This window comes from Saccoglossus kowalevskii, chromosome 5 (assembly GCF_978046115.1).
Source record: "Saccoglossus kowalevskii chromosome 5, keSacKowa6.1, whole genome shotgun sequence".
Classification (NCBI taxonomy): Eukaryota; Metazoa; Hemichordata; class Enteropneusta; family Harrimaniidae; genus Saccoglossus; species Saccoglossus kowalevskii.
Window position 1 is genome coordinate 11,330,818 of NC_140645.1, and position 19,359 is coordinate 11,350,176.

General features: G+C 32.5%; 1 protein-coding gene and 1 long non-coding RNA gene across 2 annotated transcripts; both read left to right on the forward strand.

Moving 5' to 3' along the window:
- Positions 1-1,039: 1,039 nt before the first annotated feature.
- Positions 1,040-2,126, forward strand: LOC146745490 (uncharacterized). The gene is made up of 2 exons (XR_014929491.1): positions 1,040-1,069; positions 2,065-2,126. It is a non-coding gene; the product is annotated as an uncharacterized LOC146745490 (long non-coding RNA).
- Positions 2,127-2,189: 63 nt separating this feature from the next.
- Positions 2,190-15,406, forward strand: LOC146745491 (uncharacterized). Its single transcript, XM_085498713.1, has 17 exons — positions 2,190-2,280; positions 2,771-2,833; positions 3,142-3,534; positions 4,538-4,620; positions 5,472-5,691; positions 6,888-6,923; positions 7,026-7,058; positions 7,742-7,777; positions 7,977-8,012; positions 8,228-8,263; positions 9,363-9,398; positions 10,977-11,012; positions 11,103-11,138; positions 12,296-12,331; positions 13,350-13,382; positions 13,573-13,605; positions 15,216-15,406. Exons 1-17 carry the CDS (start codon positions 2,190-2,192, stop codon positions 15,404-15,406), a joined length of 1,428 nt encoding a protein of 475 aa, XP_085354839.1.
- Positions 15,407-19,359: the final 3,953 nt, after the last annotated feature.

A 19,359-nucleotide genomic window follows, 5' to 3' on the forward strand; every position in this document is an offset into this window, starting at 1 on the left:
TTTACACAAATTGTGGAGTCCAGAGGTCACACCGCTGTATCTTCTGATGCTTACAGCGTGCTGGATTCGTTGCCTTCTACTAGCTTTTTATGTTGTATAATGTGTAAAGACTGTGCGTAATATTATTTTTAGAGAAAGGTAAGTAGTAATATACATGAATCACTCATTTTACTGGATGTTCGCAATCTATAACTTTGTTGAAAGGTGCCTGAATCAGGAAGACTGACGCTCTTTCCTTTTATTTAACAAGTACACAGCACAAATACGATAGTTTATTTCCCAGTTTGGTTTGAACTTCACTACTCAAACATTTTGTTTGTCAACATACTGAAAATTATTAGTTATTACTAAAATTAATAAAATTATTATTATTAGTGTATAACTGGGATGTACGCGGAAGTGCATTACGCCAACCAATAAAAAGGCGTTTTGTGACATAATAGTCACTTAATTAAGAACATATATTATTGTGATGGTTTAATTTGTGCTACAATGTGCGAATAAGTGCAATGGAATGCGGTGACTACAATGAGCTACGTTTCATAGAGTAAATGCGATTATTTCTGTGTTTACACAATCACGTCATTGAAATATTACTAATCAGTTGGTATTCGTTCATTCGAGACAGAATTATAAAAAAAAATGAATGACAAAAGATCAGACGCATCATTGTTTAATATACTTACGATGTGCATGTTGTTCAATAAATATTGTATTTTTATGTGATACTGGCCAACATCATTCCGAATACAATAGCAACATTACCATTGTTTTACCGAGATATTAGGCAACATTAATTTGTCAACTAATTTTAAAAGTGTCGTCGTTTACAGCAAATCATGTCTGGAATTAAGCATGTGTTTGTGAGCAATAATGACGTCTCGTGTTAACAATGTCGACTATGAACAGTTTCTACAATTTGTAGAGTACCTAATTTATTCGATATAAAATGTATCCTATTTTAATTTATTTTCTCTCAGAAACGGAAGGTATAAAATGGATTCACCCTCTTCGAGGTTAGATCCACTTGCTGTATTTATTGGAGTTATTGGCGGAAGTATAAGGGATGGTAAGACTTGGTTTGGGTATACCTACACTGTACAACATTTTATTATGTTGTTGGACAAAATTTTGACTCAACACTTCTTCCATTAGTTAAGTAATATGTTTGTTCGCTACATGTAGCCGTTGAACTGACCACACTGATATTTCAAATTTCAGTAAATGGTTGTCGCCGGTTAAAACATAAGCCATATCAGCAAATCAAACTAGATAATACAAAAACACCTACCAGATCATAAAATATGTTACTATACATCTGTCACCGTAACGCCATAAGTTACAGCGTACCGTAGTTTTTTGGTATTTTACGGGGTATTTTCTTTCTACTATATAAGGTAATTCGAATTCCAAATATGGAATGAATACACGCGTAAGCGTCCTTTAATAATAAAAACAAACATGGCTGCCACCAGGGTTTGACTGGACTCCACACAAAGAAGTTTGCTGATTCTGCTCTAAACATTTTGTATTTCGGCCTTCCCATGACGTATCCTTGGAAGGAAAATATGTATATTAATAAGGTTATTACGAGGATACCTCAAAGTATGCACTCAGACAGTACGCCGTCGCATCGACCTCCGCAGCGCGTTGGTCGATACTTCCGCTGTACTGTCTTCGTGCATACTTTGAGGAATCCTCGTAATAACCTCATATTATGATCTGACACAGTCAGCTAATGTAAATAATTCCCTCAAAACATTCAAACATTTAATTTACTGTTACCAAAAAAGACGAGTTTTAGTGGTGTAATTTAATGCAATGGTATTGTAAAACAGTAACGAATCAACTAAACACTAAAACAAAACCAGGCTCTTAACTGTCTGTTTAATAAATCGTGAACAATTACTATAATACTTACAGGAAATGGTCAGGAAAATCGGAAATCAATCTTATTCTCGTCTTCTGCTTAACTAACTAATGATGGACTTGCGTATACCGGTATAGAAGTTAGTATCAACTAATTGCTATTTGTTTTTGTTTTTACTTTTTGTATACTTTCAGATGAACTTGATACAATGAAAAGATTGTCAGTTCCATTATTATCTCAAAATAAAATTGAAAAATGCAATTCAGCAGCCGGATTGATAACAGCACTTTCTGAAAATGGAAAAATATCTACAAATGATATGGATAATCTTATCAGTATGTTGAAACTGGCGGAACGAAAAGATCTTGTTGAGAAGGTTGAACTTTTCGAGAAAAAACGCAACAGAAAAGGTAAATCACATATATCCAATCCCATTACATTACTAAATATATCATGCTGTCCTGTTGCCGATATGTTAACTCCTATGATACAAACAGTTTGTATTTGTGAAGCAAAGTAATTTATTGTTGTTCTTGATTAAAGAAGAAAATCAAAACAGAATTCTCAGAGCAAGAAAATGCTGTTATCGCTAACTTTATCCAATGCAAATTATGTTCCATCCTGAATGTGTCATACGTTGAGATTTTGTAATCTGTATATAAAAATGTTGCATAACATATGTCAATTTTCCCAGCTAAGAGATATGTGACCCTAAATCTATGTAACACAAACATACAAATTAAAACATAACCCAAACACTATTGTATACTCTATGTAATCTTGACTAAGGTTACAGTTGGAGAGAAAATGATTAATTCATCCGTCACATAAATTGTGAACATAATGGGTTGAATGTTATTTCGAAATAATTATCAATGACTGCTTTTGGTTTTTCTGCAGAAAAGAAGAGACGAAAATCGACGAGTTCATCGAACACTGAATCGCAAGAAAGTAGAAGTGTCTGTAAGTGATTAGCGGATGAAACATTTGCTATTCACCTTTGATCATAAACTAGAAATAATAGACGGAATGTGACTTAGACTTAACGTTGTTTTTTTAAAAACTCCAAATATTGAGCTCAAGGTTTAAGTGTTTATTAATACAAACCGCCAATTTAGGGTCGTTTTACGCTAATCATTACAGCTTATCTGGTGGCGTTTTAGTGTGATAATAATGGTCACTGGGTCAATCGGTAAATAACTCTCACTCACTACATCACAGTTAACTGGTAATATTTAATGATAGTAACATGCATGCATATGTCTTATTAGATTTTAAGCTTGACATGAAGATTAAAGACAATTTATTGGCCAAATACCATAAAAAACTTACAAAAGCTTTGGACAACAAAATGAAACTTGTCATGAAAGGTGATGATCTCAAAAAGCTACCACAAATGGAGGATATAATAGCCGAGATTAAACAACAACTAGTGAAAATAGAAAAGGGCAGCATAATTCTCATTGTCAGATGTTTCTCAGTGGGCGGCGTAATATCACTGACACATGCACTAGTATTCGGCGAATTGGAAGAGAAGATGACACAAGTATTGATAACAGATGAGATGAAAGCAATACTGGCGAAAGAGGGTGTTGATCAAGATATACGTATATCAGTGACTATGGATCTCAGGCACCTTAAGTGGGCAAAGACATTTTTTGAAGGTGAAGAGTGCTTTGTCTACTTATATTATTGCTACCTTTTTATTTCCAATGTTTCGCTGTTCTTAATTGGCTAAAAACATGACAAAATGTCATGACCGTGTTCTTACGTTTGTGGGTAATTGGAGTTATTTTTACGAGTAATACGATGTATTCTGTGTCCCTATATTCACGAGCAAATAATACAGCAGGGATACTTCGAATTGCGACGTCGTTCCATTCTGTTCTTATACAAACGTTGGCAGACGCACTATTGGCGAAACGAAAATATGCCGACCGACAAATGAAGCGAACAAAGTATATTTTTTTTTCAAAATTACAAATAATACAATACAACGTTTCGACGCTTTCTTGAGACATAAGGCATAATCATGTGTGTTGTATTATCGATATGAATGAATGAATGAATGGATGAATGACACCTTTGTCCCAACTAAAACCCAGGCATCTAGAGAGTACGTGACATTGTCGGTCGATTTTCAAATATTTTCTATGTTTCAATAGCTACATTATTGTTTTGATTTGCCGATCACAGCAGTTTATATGTTTATAGTTCTTGTTCCAGCTTCAGTAGGGGTTCATCACTTTTGACATTGTTATAAGTATTTTGTACAGCACTAAACTATGAAGGCGAATCTTTTTCATAGTTTATGCGCAACCAATCAAACAATATAAATGAAGTGTCGACATCTTGGCAATTCAAGTTGTACATCAACTGTTGAGTAAACATTTTGAAAGTATTTTATCTTATTTATTTGCATATTCTTGCAAGATTGTGAATGGCACAATACTTCAGTAATAATTGTGTATACATCAGTAATAATGCAATCATAAAAAAGGTACACGCGGGATATACAATTAATGCCAAATTCATGTTTCTATGAAAATTTATACATCACAGTATCTTTCATTATACCCACTACCTTATTGCCAATTTGTTGACATATATATTTGGACGAAATATGTATGTATTAACAATGTAACTGTCTTCTGATTACTTTGGTAGGTTTGGAAGATGAACGTGTTCGTCATGCTGGTACCATAACGCACTTCCGGAAAGAACCAATGTATGAGTGTTTAGACTTGGAGGTGCAGAACAGACGTTCCTCGGATACATATATACAATTAAAAGCAAGTATCTGTAATTGTTTTCTGTGACGTTGAATATTCAAATATATAATATTATCTGCCCGTGTTGCAAGTATTTGGATATGAAATGAACCGCAATTTAATAAATCAATCTATATGTTCCATTTTGAAATACTACTAGTATACTTATTGTCTTACTGAGATTTACATCAAAAAGTAAAAAGGTCACATAGGAAAATATACAAGTCCATGGACAAAGAACAAACCTTTGAGATCAAACGACAACGCAGTCTACAAGAACAAAACAGCGCTTCATTTCATAGTCAAATCAGTACATCTTCATTTGTATGATGTTGGATCTTATCTGTGATCAAATATACAGTTTGATGCTGGGTTGTTGGTGAAACATAAACATGCACTATTTCTGAGTTCAAACAACAAGATATTTCCCCGATTAAATTATTCCCTGTGATTGACTATTTTGAAATAATGTGTGTACTCGAAATTATCAATTATATATTCATTTATTTATATTTATTGCATTATTAAAATTGATACTTTTTATTATAAAAAATCAAAAATTCATTCTTTCCATGACAAAATGAAACAATGCGGTACACAAAACTAATATTCATAGTAATGGGTTACACATTTTTTAACTTTGCAAAATACTACCAAATAGCGTTTCTGAAATGTGCAATGTTTATACAGCTTTGAATTATAAGCTCAATATTGTTGTTTTATGCGGATACAAATGATTGATTGATTTTTTTTATTTACAGTGATTTAGTATCACAACACATATGTGAAGTATATAATTAACTTTATAGCATATCCTTCTTTCGCCCTAGACCAAACCTTATGAAGTGCCAACTGCAGCGGACAGGCAAATAGAAGAACTTCAGGAAACGATTAAAATGAAAGACGAAATTATTAACAAGATGACTGAGCAGATACAATCTATAAAGATAGCCATCAATCATCTTATACACAACTATGACAATTTTGATCCCAAAACACAGATAAAAGAGCTGAATTCAATCGCAACAATTTCGAATATTCCAATAGTGGGTGAGTATGAAGTTAATACCGGCCAATCTATTGATACAGGGAATCGACAGGTTTCACCAATTAAATGTCAGTGAATCATACCAAAAACAGTCCTCATTATAGAATAACATGACGGTCTCACAATTTTAATTATGACAAACAACTATTTATCACTGTTTCACTCCAGGTCGCAACTAATATAGCTGATTGCTATATTTGATTGTTATATCCTACAAAATTTGTTGTTAAATATATTCTTGAGAAAAAAAACACTAAGTGAAGTTCGTAACGAACCTATATATTAAATAGGTGGTAAAGCTGGTTTTACCACAATACCACACTGGACGTTTATCCTTAGCGAGTATTGCAATTACAAAATACGAATACAGCGAATGATATCGAAACTAGACAAAACACTACAACACATTAAATTATTTAAATTAAATTAAAAGACGGCCAACATATGACACAGAAACAACGATCAACAACCTACCACTTAGTTTTTGTAAATAAGTGAAATGTCGTTATTTTTAAACCGTGTGTGGTGTGTGTGTACGTGTCTAAATGTGTGTTTATCTGTCTTTCTGTGCGTGGATTTTGAACGTGTGTGGGTGTGCGTGGGTATGTGTGCGTGTGTCAAGGTCATATCATGTGTTTTTGTACTATATAACATGGAAAAATATCCGTGTTCCTTGTGCAATTCGCAATATGATTTTTTGTATGTATGGTAGGTTTAAACCTGTCGAGGGATAATAGCAAGGACCTAGAGACTTCGCAAACCAATTCTGACAAAATTTGGAGCAATTTTCAAGTCAAAATATCAAGCAAGCAAGGGCCTTGAGACTTCGCAAAGAAATTCTGACAACATTTGGGGCAATTTTTAATTAAAAAAATCAAGGGCACAATTTTGAAGTATTTTGATTCAATGCACGTATTTTCACAATATAACTAACAGACAAAGGTCATCATTGTCTTTAAAACTAGACATACTTGTACCTTTTTCTAACCCAAAATTTCATATTAAAGTGTTTAAGGTTTAAGAAAAGGCAACAATATATATGTGTACAAGCCCTAAGCTGTGGATCTGAGTGTTTATGTAAATATTGAAGTAATCTAGTACAGGTTGTCATCTCCTGCGAATTGTGAATGATGCTTTGTTTAATAATGTATAACTGAAATGGTACCTATAATACAATTAACACTAATTTTGTATATAGATGAAGACACAGATGAAAAAGAGAAAATATTAGATGGTAAATAAACTACTATTGTATAATTTTATGAAATAGTAAAATTAAATATTGACACATGACTTCTCGAAAATACAATTAACAACATTTACTTCCTCTACATAGAGAAAGACGCTGAAGATAAAGAAGCCAAAAATGGTGAATATTTACTTGTTGTTATAATTGAAGTTGAATGTTATGAATGAATGTATGGTGCATGATGGCATTACCGGTATTGTCATATTTATTTTTGTCACCATAAACTTCACTAAATATTGTCAAATTTGTAATTGATTTTTCAGTGATTATAATTCATGTATATGTATGCTGTTTCGGCGATCTCATTACAGTTATAGTCAAGGGCATGTTGCCTACATGTACAAAATTCTAATGGTTTATTTTTACCGTATTAGTCATTTTACCATGGTCTTGTTAGCATTGTGGTAGTTGTTTCACATTCGCACATTTTGCTGATTTGTTTAAAAATCTGATATCCTACATATGAATTCAGTTTTTCTTAATTACATGTAAAATAGTGTACACTCAATACAGGCATCAAAATAAACACAAAGAAAAGGGCACATATACAATAGATAACCACGCGACAAGTCAGTCAGAAACCCTGATAATGTGTTGGTTATCTGACTTAAACAAAATTCTGCTATCAATCAGTACTAATGCCAAAATAACAAACAATGGTTTTTATAGCGTGCTTGCGCCATAACCTACTACCTGTTGTCTTTTTTGTTTGAAATACTCAATAATATATGAGTAGGTGATCTATAAATAAAGAAAATTTACTTCTCAAAGAACAACTAACAACATTTACTTTCTCCATGTAGAGAGAGACGCTGATAAAAAGGAAGAAGCAGTGAGTGGTGAGCATTGTTTTTACAATATTTGAAATTGAATTTCATTAATCAGTGTATTTTGTCTTCCATTACTTACAATATAAGGCCAAAGGTCAAGGCAACAGTATATATATATATATATATATACTGTAGCTCTGAGTGGTGATAAAAATATTGAAGAAATCTGGCGTTTCCATATTACAATTAACATCGCTTCTATATGTAGGTAAAGACACGGATGAAAAAGAAGAAATATCAGGTGGTAGGTAAACCATTATTATATTTTTTCAAATTGGATAGAGAAAACTACAAACTACAAACACTCCCTTTTTCGGTGTAGGTGGAGAAGTCGGTGAAAAAGAATGGAACATTCGGTGGCAAGTTAACTAATCATGTAATTTTATGAGATAATAAATTAGAAATTAGGCAATTGAATTCTTGAAAATACAACTAAAATGATTTACTCACTCTATGTAGGGAAAGACCCTGATGAAAAAGAAGAAGCCAAAAGTGGTGGGTATTTTTTGTTGTTGCTCTAATTGAAATTGAGTTTAATGTATGTATGGTACATAGCGACATTATTGCAATCAGTAGAAGTGTTAATATAGAGATGACATCATCAACTTGGCCTTAAGGTTTAGATGATTCTGCATATAAGCTATAACATTTCGGCGATTCAGTTACAGTTACAATCAGGAGCATGTTGGCTACGTATACGACATTCTAATTGATTATTTCCACCATATCAGTCATATTACCATGACAATGTTATCACTGTTGTTGTTGTTTCAAGCAAATTGTTAACATAAAAATGTGTACTCGCTGGTCTTTACTTCTAAAATATCAAAGGTTTTCAATTGCCAGGGAAAACAATTTAGACAACGAATTCATATATAAAGCATGACTTGCATCATGACTCTAGGTGTAAAGAGAAACACGAAAAGCGCAGTCTCACTGAAGATAGAGCACAAGAGACAAAAAATGTGCAAGTATAATACTTACTTGTCGTTGGATGATAAGGATAAGGGGGCCATCAACTTGACGTTGAGGTTTAGATGATTCTGCATATATGCTATAACAATACGGTGATCTAATAATAATTATAATCAGGGACGACAGGTGTATGCAACTCCAATAAGTTTGAAACAGTCTATTGGAATACATATTCAACATATGGTTTAGTATGACTTTAAAATGATACGTTTGATGATATCGTCTGCAACCAGGTCGAAATGTCCAGTGATAGGTTTGTCTGTTCAGACAGAATTCAAGAATTTGGTCAGACTTCAAGTTGTCACGAATGGATTAAACTTTGAAATTTAAAATGGTCGCAGAAGCGTTGGGGAAGTTTGAGATACTGTTGGCAAATAATTGCCTATTGGTGGCGCTAACAAATATTTTACTGAAATAGATTGTTTTAGAAATACGATTGAGTTTTGTTAGCTTAATTTTTTGCATAATTATAAATATGATTGTGGTCTACAATCCCAGGTGTTGCTATAGAACGGAACATTAAGTGTTAGGTAAACTACTCTTGTAAATGTATGAGTAAAATTAAAAGACAATTTACTTCTCGCAAATACAACTAACAACATTTATTTTCTCTATGTAGAGAAAGACGCTGATGAAAAAGAAGAAGATTTAAGTGGTGGGCATTTTTTTGTTGTTATGTTACAATCGAGTTTTATTAATCAATGTTTACTATGTTGTGTCCCATCACTTACATTATAAGGTCAAAGGTCGAGGTCATATATATATATAAGTTTCCATATTACAATTAACATCATTTCTATATGTAGGAAAGGACACGGATATAAAAGAAGAAATATCAGGGGGTAGATAAACCATTATTATAATTTTCAAATTGGACAGAGAAAATTGTCAAACTACAACTACAAACACCCCCTTTTTCGGTGTAGGTAAAAAAAAAAACGTTGAAAAAGAATGGAACATTCAGTGGCAAGTTAACTAATCATGTAATTAGATGAGATAGTAAAATTAGACGTAGGCAATTGATTTATCTAAAATACAACTAAAAGATTTACTTACTCTATGTAGGGAAGACCCTAATGAAAAAATGAATCCAAATGTGATGGGTATTTTTGTTGTTGCTCTAATTGAAATAATGTTTTATGAATGTATGTATGGTAAATAGCGGCATTGCCGGTATTGTCATATTTATTTTATTCAATAAATTTGACCGAATAATGTAAAAATGGATATTCATTACGTAGAGAATGTTCAGTAATAATGATTCACACATTTGAATGTAAGTAATTTATAACCTAATTTGCACCATAAACTGAATGAACGTATTTCTTGACAATCAGTAGAAGTGTTGGTATAGAGATGGCATCATCGACTTGGCCTTGAGGTTTAGATGATTCTGCATATAAGCTATAACATTTCGGCGATTTATTTATAGTTATAATCAGGAACAGGCTGACTACGTATATTACATTCTAATGGATTATTTCTACCATATCAGTCATTACCATGACAATATTATAATTGTTATTGTTTCAAGCAAATTATTAACATAAAAATGTAAACTAGCTGGACGTACTTACAAATGTACATCCCCCCCCCCAAATATCAAAGATTTTCAATTTACAGTGAAAACAATTTACAACCAATTCATATATAAAGTACATAATATAAGTGCACAATAGTTATTAATAATTGTATACTAATATTAATTTTAATAAATATTAATATTATTTTTTGGATTGTGATATAATGCGTTTTGATACATTTCTAATATAGGCAATCAAAATAATGAATAAAATAATATGGTGAATACAGAATAAATAACCGCGCAATGAGTCATTAACAAACCGCGATGACGTGTTGGTTTTCTGACTTAAATCATATAACTGTTATCGAATACTATTCCTTTTGTAACATTGCCAAAACATCCCTCAAACAGGCAATGGTTATTATAGCGTGGTTGCACTATAACTCACCACACTTTACCTTTTTTATAATAAAAAATATAGCACATATGTTACTTTGTTATCCCATCACTTACATGTTAAGGTCGAAGCTCACCACAACAGTAAATGTGTGTATAATGCCTGGACCATAGCTGATTTGAATATTGACGCAAGTTGCCATCTACTTGTTGTGTTGTTGAGTTGTGAGTGCTATTTTGTATGATAAAGTGTTAACGTACTACCGATTTCAAATAGTGTTCATAATACAATTAACACTATTTTTCTTTTAGGTAAAGACACGGATACAAAAGTAGAAATATTAGGTGGTAAGTAAACGACTTGTAGTTTTTAAATATTCAAATTGGATAGAGGAAATTGTCTTTCTTTTCAAATCTACATTCTATCTTCGTTTTCAGGCGAAAAAACTGGTGAGAAGGATAGCGCATTAGGTGGTGAGTAAACTATTGTAATGTTATGAAATTGTAAAATGAAATGAAATAGTACAATTACAGTGATAATAATTTATATGTACATGTACATAATTCACAGCTTAATTTGCAAATGAACGTATTATGTAAATGAACGTATTTATTGACAATGTGTCATCAAGTGATTAGAGGTGATTCTCTGTCAGGAAAACTGAGGGTGTGGGGGGCTCTCTGTGTACCACAAGTAAACACAAAGGAACTAAACAATGTTACACATTTTATTTCACCTGTACATTATTCATATAACCAAATGTATTAACTAATGTATCACCTCAAGGCAGTTGAATACATTATTATGATACATGCTAACTATCCACAAAGGATATATATCAGAACATTTGTCTTACCTATATGATATATTCCCAGATGTTATAAATGTGTTAAACATGTTATCATAGCTTTTGTTGTTGTTTGTTTAAGGGCGTTACATGAAGAGTGAAACTGTAAACACATTGTTCATTATTATAGAAGACTTATCATGCAAATAGTCGCATAAAATGAACAATATACGCATCATATGATATAAAAGTCTGTCAATAAAAGGCAAATACTTTGAAAATAAAGTAAAAACTAGTAAAACTGATTTCAGAAGTATGTTTTTTAGTGTATTTTTAAATGATAAAACAAGACTGAATTACGGATTGAGAGGCTCATGCAATTGCAATAAGTTTGAACCAGAATTTTGGAATACATATTCAACATATGGTTTAGTATGACTTTAAAATGATACGTTTGATGATATCTTTGATGATATGTCCAGTGATGCGTTTGCCTGTACAGACAGAATTCAAGTATTTGGACAGACTTGAAGTTGTCACAAATGGATTCAACTTTGAAATAAAATTGGCCGCAGAAGCATTGAAGAAGTTTGGCAAATAATTGCCTATTGGTGGCGCTAAAAAAACATTTTACTGAAATACGTTGTTTTAGCAATACGAATGAACTTCGAACCTTGTTTTTGCATAGTTATACACGTGTTTGTGGTCTACAAGCCAAGTGTGTCACTATTGAACGGAACATTTAGTGTTAAATAAACTACTCTTGTAAATGTATGAGATAGTAAAATTAAGACAATTAACTTATTGAAAATACAACTAACAACATTTACTTTCTCTATATAGGGAATGTCGCTGATGAAAAAGAAGAAGCCAAAAGTGGTGAGTATTTTTGTTGTTGCAATAATTGAAATTGCGTAATATAAATAAATGTATGGAAATAGCGGCAATACCGGTATTGTCATATTTATCGTTGTCGCAATAAATTTACCCAAATAATGTCGAAATTATAATTCATCCTGTGGATATTTGTCAGTATAAACATTATTCATAATTTGAACCATCAACTAAATCAATGTACATGTTGACATTGTGTCTGTGGCTGCCATTAAACATTTTCTTTACTCAGTATTTGAATGGTTTATTTCTACCATATTGTTCATATTACCAAGATCTTGTTAACATTGTGGTTGTTATTTCAAGGGATTTATTAATACTAAAAATGAATGAATTACTGTTCCATAAAAAATAGGTCGAGCTCAATAACACATCATCATCATCTAGCGTCAAAAGCGCCTTGTAGCGTATGAAAACAAATGAAATAAAGTGACCCTGAACTAAAATTACTGGCCCTGATAAATTACTGCCAGACATTATGATTTCAATAAATCATGGTTTTGTAATTGTTTTACCATTACTTGTATCAATGTACACGAGGTTCAGGGGAAGTTGGCTTTATTAGTAACATATTTATTGTGTATCCTTCGATTGGTCGTCAGAATCAACATCGATTCGAACTCATATCTTTGGCAAAAGTGATTAGTACTCCTTCACAATGAATTACTAAATTAGCGATTGTATTAATCGTTAGCTTGTCATGTTCTGAGCCTTGTAATTGGTTTGTTTTTAGCGTAACTTGCATATTACTAGGAGGCGAAAGTTTCGCTCTATGTACCACAACAGCCAGTACAGCTTTAACTCAACTCCGATGCGGAAATGGGAAACTTTCTGGTAATCACTTGCGCGATTATGTTTTTGACTCATAAGTTCTGATTTTTCTTTTCAATAATTTGTTTTGTCTTTACAGTCGCAGGTAAGTGTAACTCCTCTGTGTATGTGGACTCATGATTGAGAATAAACTGTGAAACATTAATATCAGTATTAGTTATTATGCTTACAGGTAAAGGTAAAAAGAGAAAACGTACCAGCACGGGTAAGTGTAATTCCTCTGTGTATGTAGACTCATAATTGAGAATAAATTGTGAATCAAAAATATCAGTCCGTTTAACTAATTAAAGTGCATCGCCAAAACATGTAGTGCTCATTCAGCTCAATTACACAAAATTACATAAAATATACACTAATGTTTTTATTTCCAAATATATTTATTATTACGTTCACAGATACAGATGTACCGTATAAACGCGCGTATATGGGTAAGTGTAATTAGTCTAGGTTGTATTTGCATCTTCTAGTTAATAGCTCAATGACTGTAGCGAGGTCATGATCTATGGGAATTATCTGTTGCATGTTCGCGACCGTGAATTACTTACAAAATACTTCTAGTTTTCGGTGTGAACACAAATATGAAATAAATATTATAAACGGCCAACGAGTGTATTTTGTAGCGGATATGACGATTTCTAGGGTAAATTGTCACATTTGATGGATATAGTAACCAAGCATAAGCACATATTATATGAAATATCTTATATTAGTGATAAATAAATATGTTGGAACCTATCAAAGCAAAACACTTTAACGAATTTTGAATTTGGTAGGATGTATGCGTTTCTCTCGAATACAATTACTTGAGTGGTTGCTATATACCAAACATTTTCATAGCAAAATCGCATGAGGCAGAATTTCTACAGAATTTTGACAGTATATCAAGAAGAAACCCGTTTTAGTACACGACGCGATTTTTCAAGAACTTACAATACATACAGCAATGGGACAACAAATATACGAGATAACTAATTGAGGCGAAGCTAACTAGTTATATCAAAACCGATATGGCAATTTTTTTCAGCAAATACGCCTGATCTATCGTGGTGATGTTATTATAAAATTCAAATAATGCATGTGTCTATGTTGCGCTTCCTCACGTGTCGTGTAAACTGGCTTTCAAATTGTCTTGTTACCGTCTAGCAACAGTTGCCACGCATATAAAAACAAGTTCACATCACAATATTCCCTGAACACTCCAACAGATCTCATACTTAACTTTCTGGTCACATTTGCGGTGAAGTAATTGTTTCGAAATGTCAATAAACAACTGAACATTTCCTTTCTATATTATCAATATCAGTGAAGTTTGTGACATCACCCGTGTAGATTATTTGCAATAATGGATCCAAATATTGAACATCACGGTTAATACTACTGATCGTTATTGCATTTGAATAGGAAATGTAGGCAAATATTTGTTCTTAGAGTAACATGAATACAAGGTTTATCTCGCCAATTTCGATATACTGATGTTAGTTGGCCAGCAATCACTATAAAGAGCAAAGCGATGATATTTTTCGGGTTTACGTACATCGAACCATCGGCAATTTATTGTGTCAATTCATCATCCAATTTAACATGTAGTATATAATAATTGTTTATGCAAACAAAACCAACAAACATGAAAAACAGGGATTCAAACTCACGACCACGGCAATCCTCTCGCCTCATCAGGCATACATGTTTACTGTCATGCCACTGTCCCTGCGCCAAAAAAACGCAGTTAAAAATGATGTGTAGTGAAAACACTGATAAAGGTAGACATCTGTTCAAAGTCACATACACATTAGTGCATTCCTGCAGCGAAACAACTTTATTCAGATTTTGACATTCTTCAACGTATGCCTGTGAGCCTGCTCTGTTTCATGTTTCTGAAACTACTGCATTTTTTTACGTTTAATGATGTGATAAAATAATAACTCAATTTACTGCAGTTTCCCATATTGTCACGTATTATCGAAAACTAAATGATACAGAATGTTAAACGTTGTATAATTTTAAATTAACATTTACGTTAAATGTTGTTATGTTTTAGATATATCTGTACCTATAATGCCCGAAGGAATACCAGGAGACAGAGAATTGTATTGGAAAGCAGAGAAATTATTCATCAACAAAATGGAGCAAATAGCAAAGAGCAATCTGTCATTTGAAATGAAGAGAAAGCAAATGCAACAGACTTTAAATGATTTGGGCGTTGATTTAGCAGGAGTAAAGATATCATAAATATGTTATGACGTTCATATTAAAGAATGCTCTGGATATAGTTGATCATTTCAAATTATAACCTTTTTTGTTTTGTGTATAAACATCTCACAAGCCGCATCGTAGTATAAATGAGTAGGCTGCAAATGTATTATTAAAGTATTATAGGCTTGTCGGTTTTTTGGAAAATAAATTTTGTCTCAATTGACAACTCTTACAAAATAAACTTGTTAATGATGAGCACATTATGAATTCCATAATAAACACCGTATGGTTGTAAAAAAAAGATATCGTGCGATTAAGAAGGTGTTCGTCATGTGATATCACAAAGTAATAGCGGATAATACGTGTACCTCCTGGCTGTCGCGATAAGACATGTTCCATTGTAATGTCGACGAGACACCCACGTAGAACAGTTTTTAGTTTATTATCTTTTAAATCTTGGCAATTTATTAATCACTGTTTTGATAAAGAACATTTTTCTTGGTAAAGCAATATCAGTATAAGAATTAAAAACAAAGTATGTTATGTTACGTCAGTCACAAGTGTTAATGAGTATTTCAAAGTGAATATTAGAAATACTTTTATGTTGTGTTATGTTTTATGTTTATGTTTAGGAATGTATAAACATTCTCTAAAAAATACTCCGCCAAGCGTATTTGAATGAATTAATGAAATTTATTTCACCATATTATTTCAACAATAAATGTAGAAATTGTACAGGTAGTAAATATATATAAATAAATAAATAATGAATTCCACTTCCTTTTTTCCATTTAAATGCATCAGGCAAGTTTCAATTTTTGTTGCAAAGTATTGTAGACTGTGTTGATTGAGTGTAAGATTCAGTTTTGGGGTATAATAGTTGAAGCTACAGGCTAAGTGGATTTGATAATAATGGAACAATGGGTCCAAATAGTTGAAAATATTATATATCATGCAATAACTTTGCAAATGTTATTAATGTGAGCTTTCCATGACATGTCATTGGAGACGCAAAGGGAATTGACGACATATCCTCCCTCTATCGGTGACCGTTAATATCCAGGCTTCCCTCATAGGTGACCGATTGTTGTGATGTTTTAATTATAATGTAAGTTGTGTGTTTTTTTCAGAATATATAGTAATGTGTTAGTACTGCATCATTCACGAACCCTTTGAAAGTCTTTATACATTTCTGAAAGATGGAGTTCATTGTTTTGAATAAATTTAAACAGGTTTGTATCATCTGCAAAGTGTCGAAAATGGGAGGATTTGGATCAATTTGCTATATCATTAATATAGATTAAAACACAAAAATTGTGGAAAGAATCTACTTTTGCATAACCCCGCAGATTATAGGTCGGAGCAATGATGACATGTTTTCAATATATACAAATTGCTGGCGATTACAAGGGTATTTTTTTAAACCACAATAGTGGGAGACCTATAATACAATAGTATTCTAGTTTGCAGCACGGAATTTCGTAATTGATAGTGTCAAAGCCTTTTTTGGGATCGATGAAAATACCAAAAGTGATATGGCCGAGGTTCAGTTTGTCAGCTATGTCTGACACAATGTCAGCCAAGGCAAGTTTTGTACTGTGTTTTTTGGGAGAACACCATCATGTCCTACTGATTTCCTAGGATCTAAGGCACTGATTACATTGATTATATCGCTCTCATTCACGATAATTGTCAGTTAAATATTCAGTAAAGTAAACTATATCGGTGAAAAAGTGGTAAAACTCTTCAACAATATGTGTTGTTTCTGTGAGGATTCTTTCCCAGGCAAACTGTTTAAAGGAATTTAGTACGTAGTGATGTTTTAGTTGATTTATTTAAATTAGTATTTATAAGTTGCACGTTGTGTCAGTATTGCCATTCGCGGACTTTATTTGAATAATAGCGTGTGTTTGCTGACTTGCTATATGTTCTATATATGTGGTTTGTTTTTCAAAGTTGCAAGGATTTTTTTACATCATGGCAAATAATTTGCGTTTTGTTTGAGCTGATTTAGTTATACTTTTTGACAACCAAGGTTTAGATGGATGTTTTACTTCTCGTTTATTTAATTTGACCTGCAAATTCTTACACAAAACCGTACAAGAAAGTCATAAAATGTATCATATGCATCATTAGGATCGGAGTGAGCTTACACTGGCTGCCTTGATATTTCGTTCAAGTTCACAATTAACATGCTTTATTTGTAATTAGTAAAGTCAAATTTAAAAACCGTATCTCCTTTTTTTAAAAGTGTGCGTAATTTTTTTAAAATTACAAATAAAAGGGTAATGGTTTGTGATATATGTGTGAATAGTTCGGCATTGTATAAAATATCCAGCTGCATTCATAAACACGTAATCAATTACAGTACTAGAAATACCAGTAACCCTCGTCGGTGTGTTAATAATTTGGAAAAAAATGTACGAATTAAGAATAGTATTGTAGTGAGTGGCAGGTGAGGAATCAACAGACGTGTCTATGTTCATGTCGCCAAGTATAATCGAATCAATACCCTTGGCTGACAACTGGTGTAGACATAGCTCTAAACTGTAAAAATATTCATGACATGGTGTATTAGGTGTATGGTACTTAACGCCTATGATAATCGTGTTGTTGTTTATGTGGGTTTCCACAAAAATCGATTCACAGTGCATAATTTTATATCTGTTAATACGGGTAAAAGACAATGATTCGTGAATGTACAGTACAGTGCTACACCTTCTCCTTTTGAATTGTCATAGTTACATGTAATTAAATTAAAGGACGGTAAATTATAATGAGAACAGTTAGAAAAAACAACAAGTTCGTCGAAATGTTAAGACAAAGATCTGATGTTAAATTGGATTAATTTATGCGAGAGATTCGAAAAGTTAGAATGTGAATTGAATTGGTCAACTGAGTATCGATTACAGTTATACTTAACGGTGGCATTGTCATATTGTGTATCCATAATAGTTCAGGTTATGACTCAAAACGTTGGTAACATCAGAAGAAAGTTGTCGGATACGCTCAATATCTTTAAGTGAAGTTATAGCACCGGTTCCCTCACTTCGTCGTACATAAATCTTACTGCCGACTGTCCATATAAACTTCCATCCGCACTGTTTTCTGACCACGTTAATATAAATGGTATTTGTTATATTGTGATCTATATCCATGTCGTTTGTTGATTTTTTTTTATATATTACCTTGCGCTGTACAGATTATTGCGGACAGATTTTCGGACAAATCGCACGATAATAGGTGCTGGTCGCGGGGCTGGTTTTGATGGTAAGCGAAGGCTCACGTCAATATAAGAACAATGTAATTTTAATAATACTGTAAATTGACAGCTACTGAAACTGGATGCTTACACTTTTGAATATCACAACTTTTAGTGAATTTATTCATTGTATTTTGTTGTGCTTTTCTTTGGTTTCAATTTTATTGAATGTTTACAGTCATGCTCTAAATTCTAAAAACATTCGATATTTTAAAATGTTTGTGTTCTTTTAAACTCTGAATTGTTTTAGTGTATGAAATATTTTTTTAATCATAATTTGCTATAATTGTTGCTGTATTGTTGAAGTACATTGTTGTGAGACTTTATTATTCATCGTAAACAGTTGTAAATTTAACCTATTAGTAAAATAAATTGTACACTCATAAATCTTCATATGATGGACACAAATGTCACAATAATAGTTGGTTATGTCAAACACCTGTCAATTATTTCTCATTCTAGATAATTTAAATACATTAGATAACCTCAATCAAACACTTAAGTACGCTACAATAGAGGGCGCTGTGAATTAAAACGGCGCTGTGGCGTTGCGTGTGTGGATTCATTTTATATTGACAAGTATTTGATAAAACATAATTTACAAGTATTTTGCCCGTGGTTGAACACGTTTATTGTAACCTTTGTTAGCTGAATTTTAGTTTGCACTAAAGAAGCCACGATATCTGAGTTTAGCTTAATAACGCTGGTAGGGGGGGTGACAAGTCGT

What these genes read in the sequence shown, in the direction of transcription:
- LOC146745491 (XM_085498713.1), top strand. Translation starts at nt 2,190, where the DNA reads ATGGATAATCTTATCAGTATGTTGAAACTGGCGGAACGAAAAGATCTT. An exon ending in AAAAGAAGAAATATCAGGTG is followed by an intron (nt 8,013 to 8,227) that starts GTAGGTAAACCA and finishes CACTCTATGTAG; the next exon opens with GGAAAGACCCTGATGAAAAA. An exon ending in GAAGGATAGCGCATTAGGTG is followed by an intron (nt 11,139 to 12,295) that starts GTGAGTAAACTA and finishes TTCTCTATATAG; the next exon opens with GGAATGTCGCTGATGAAAAA.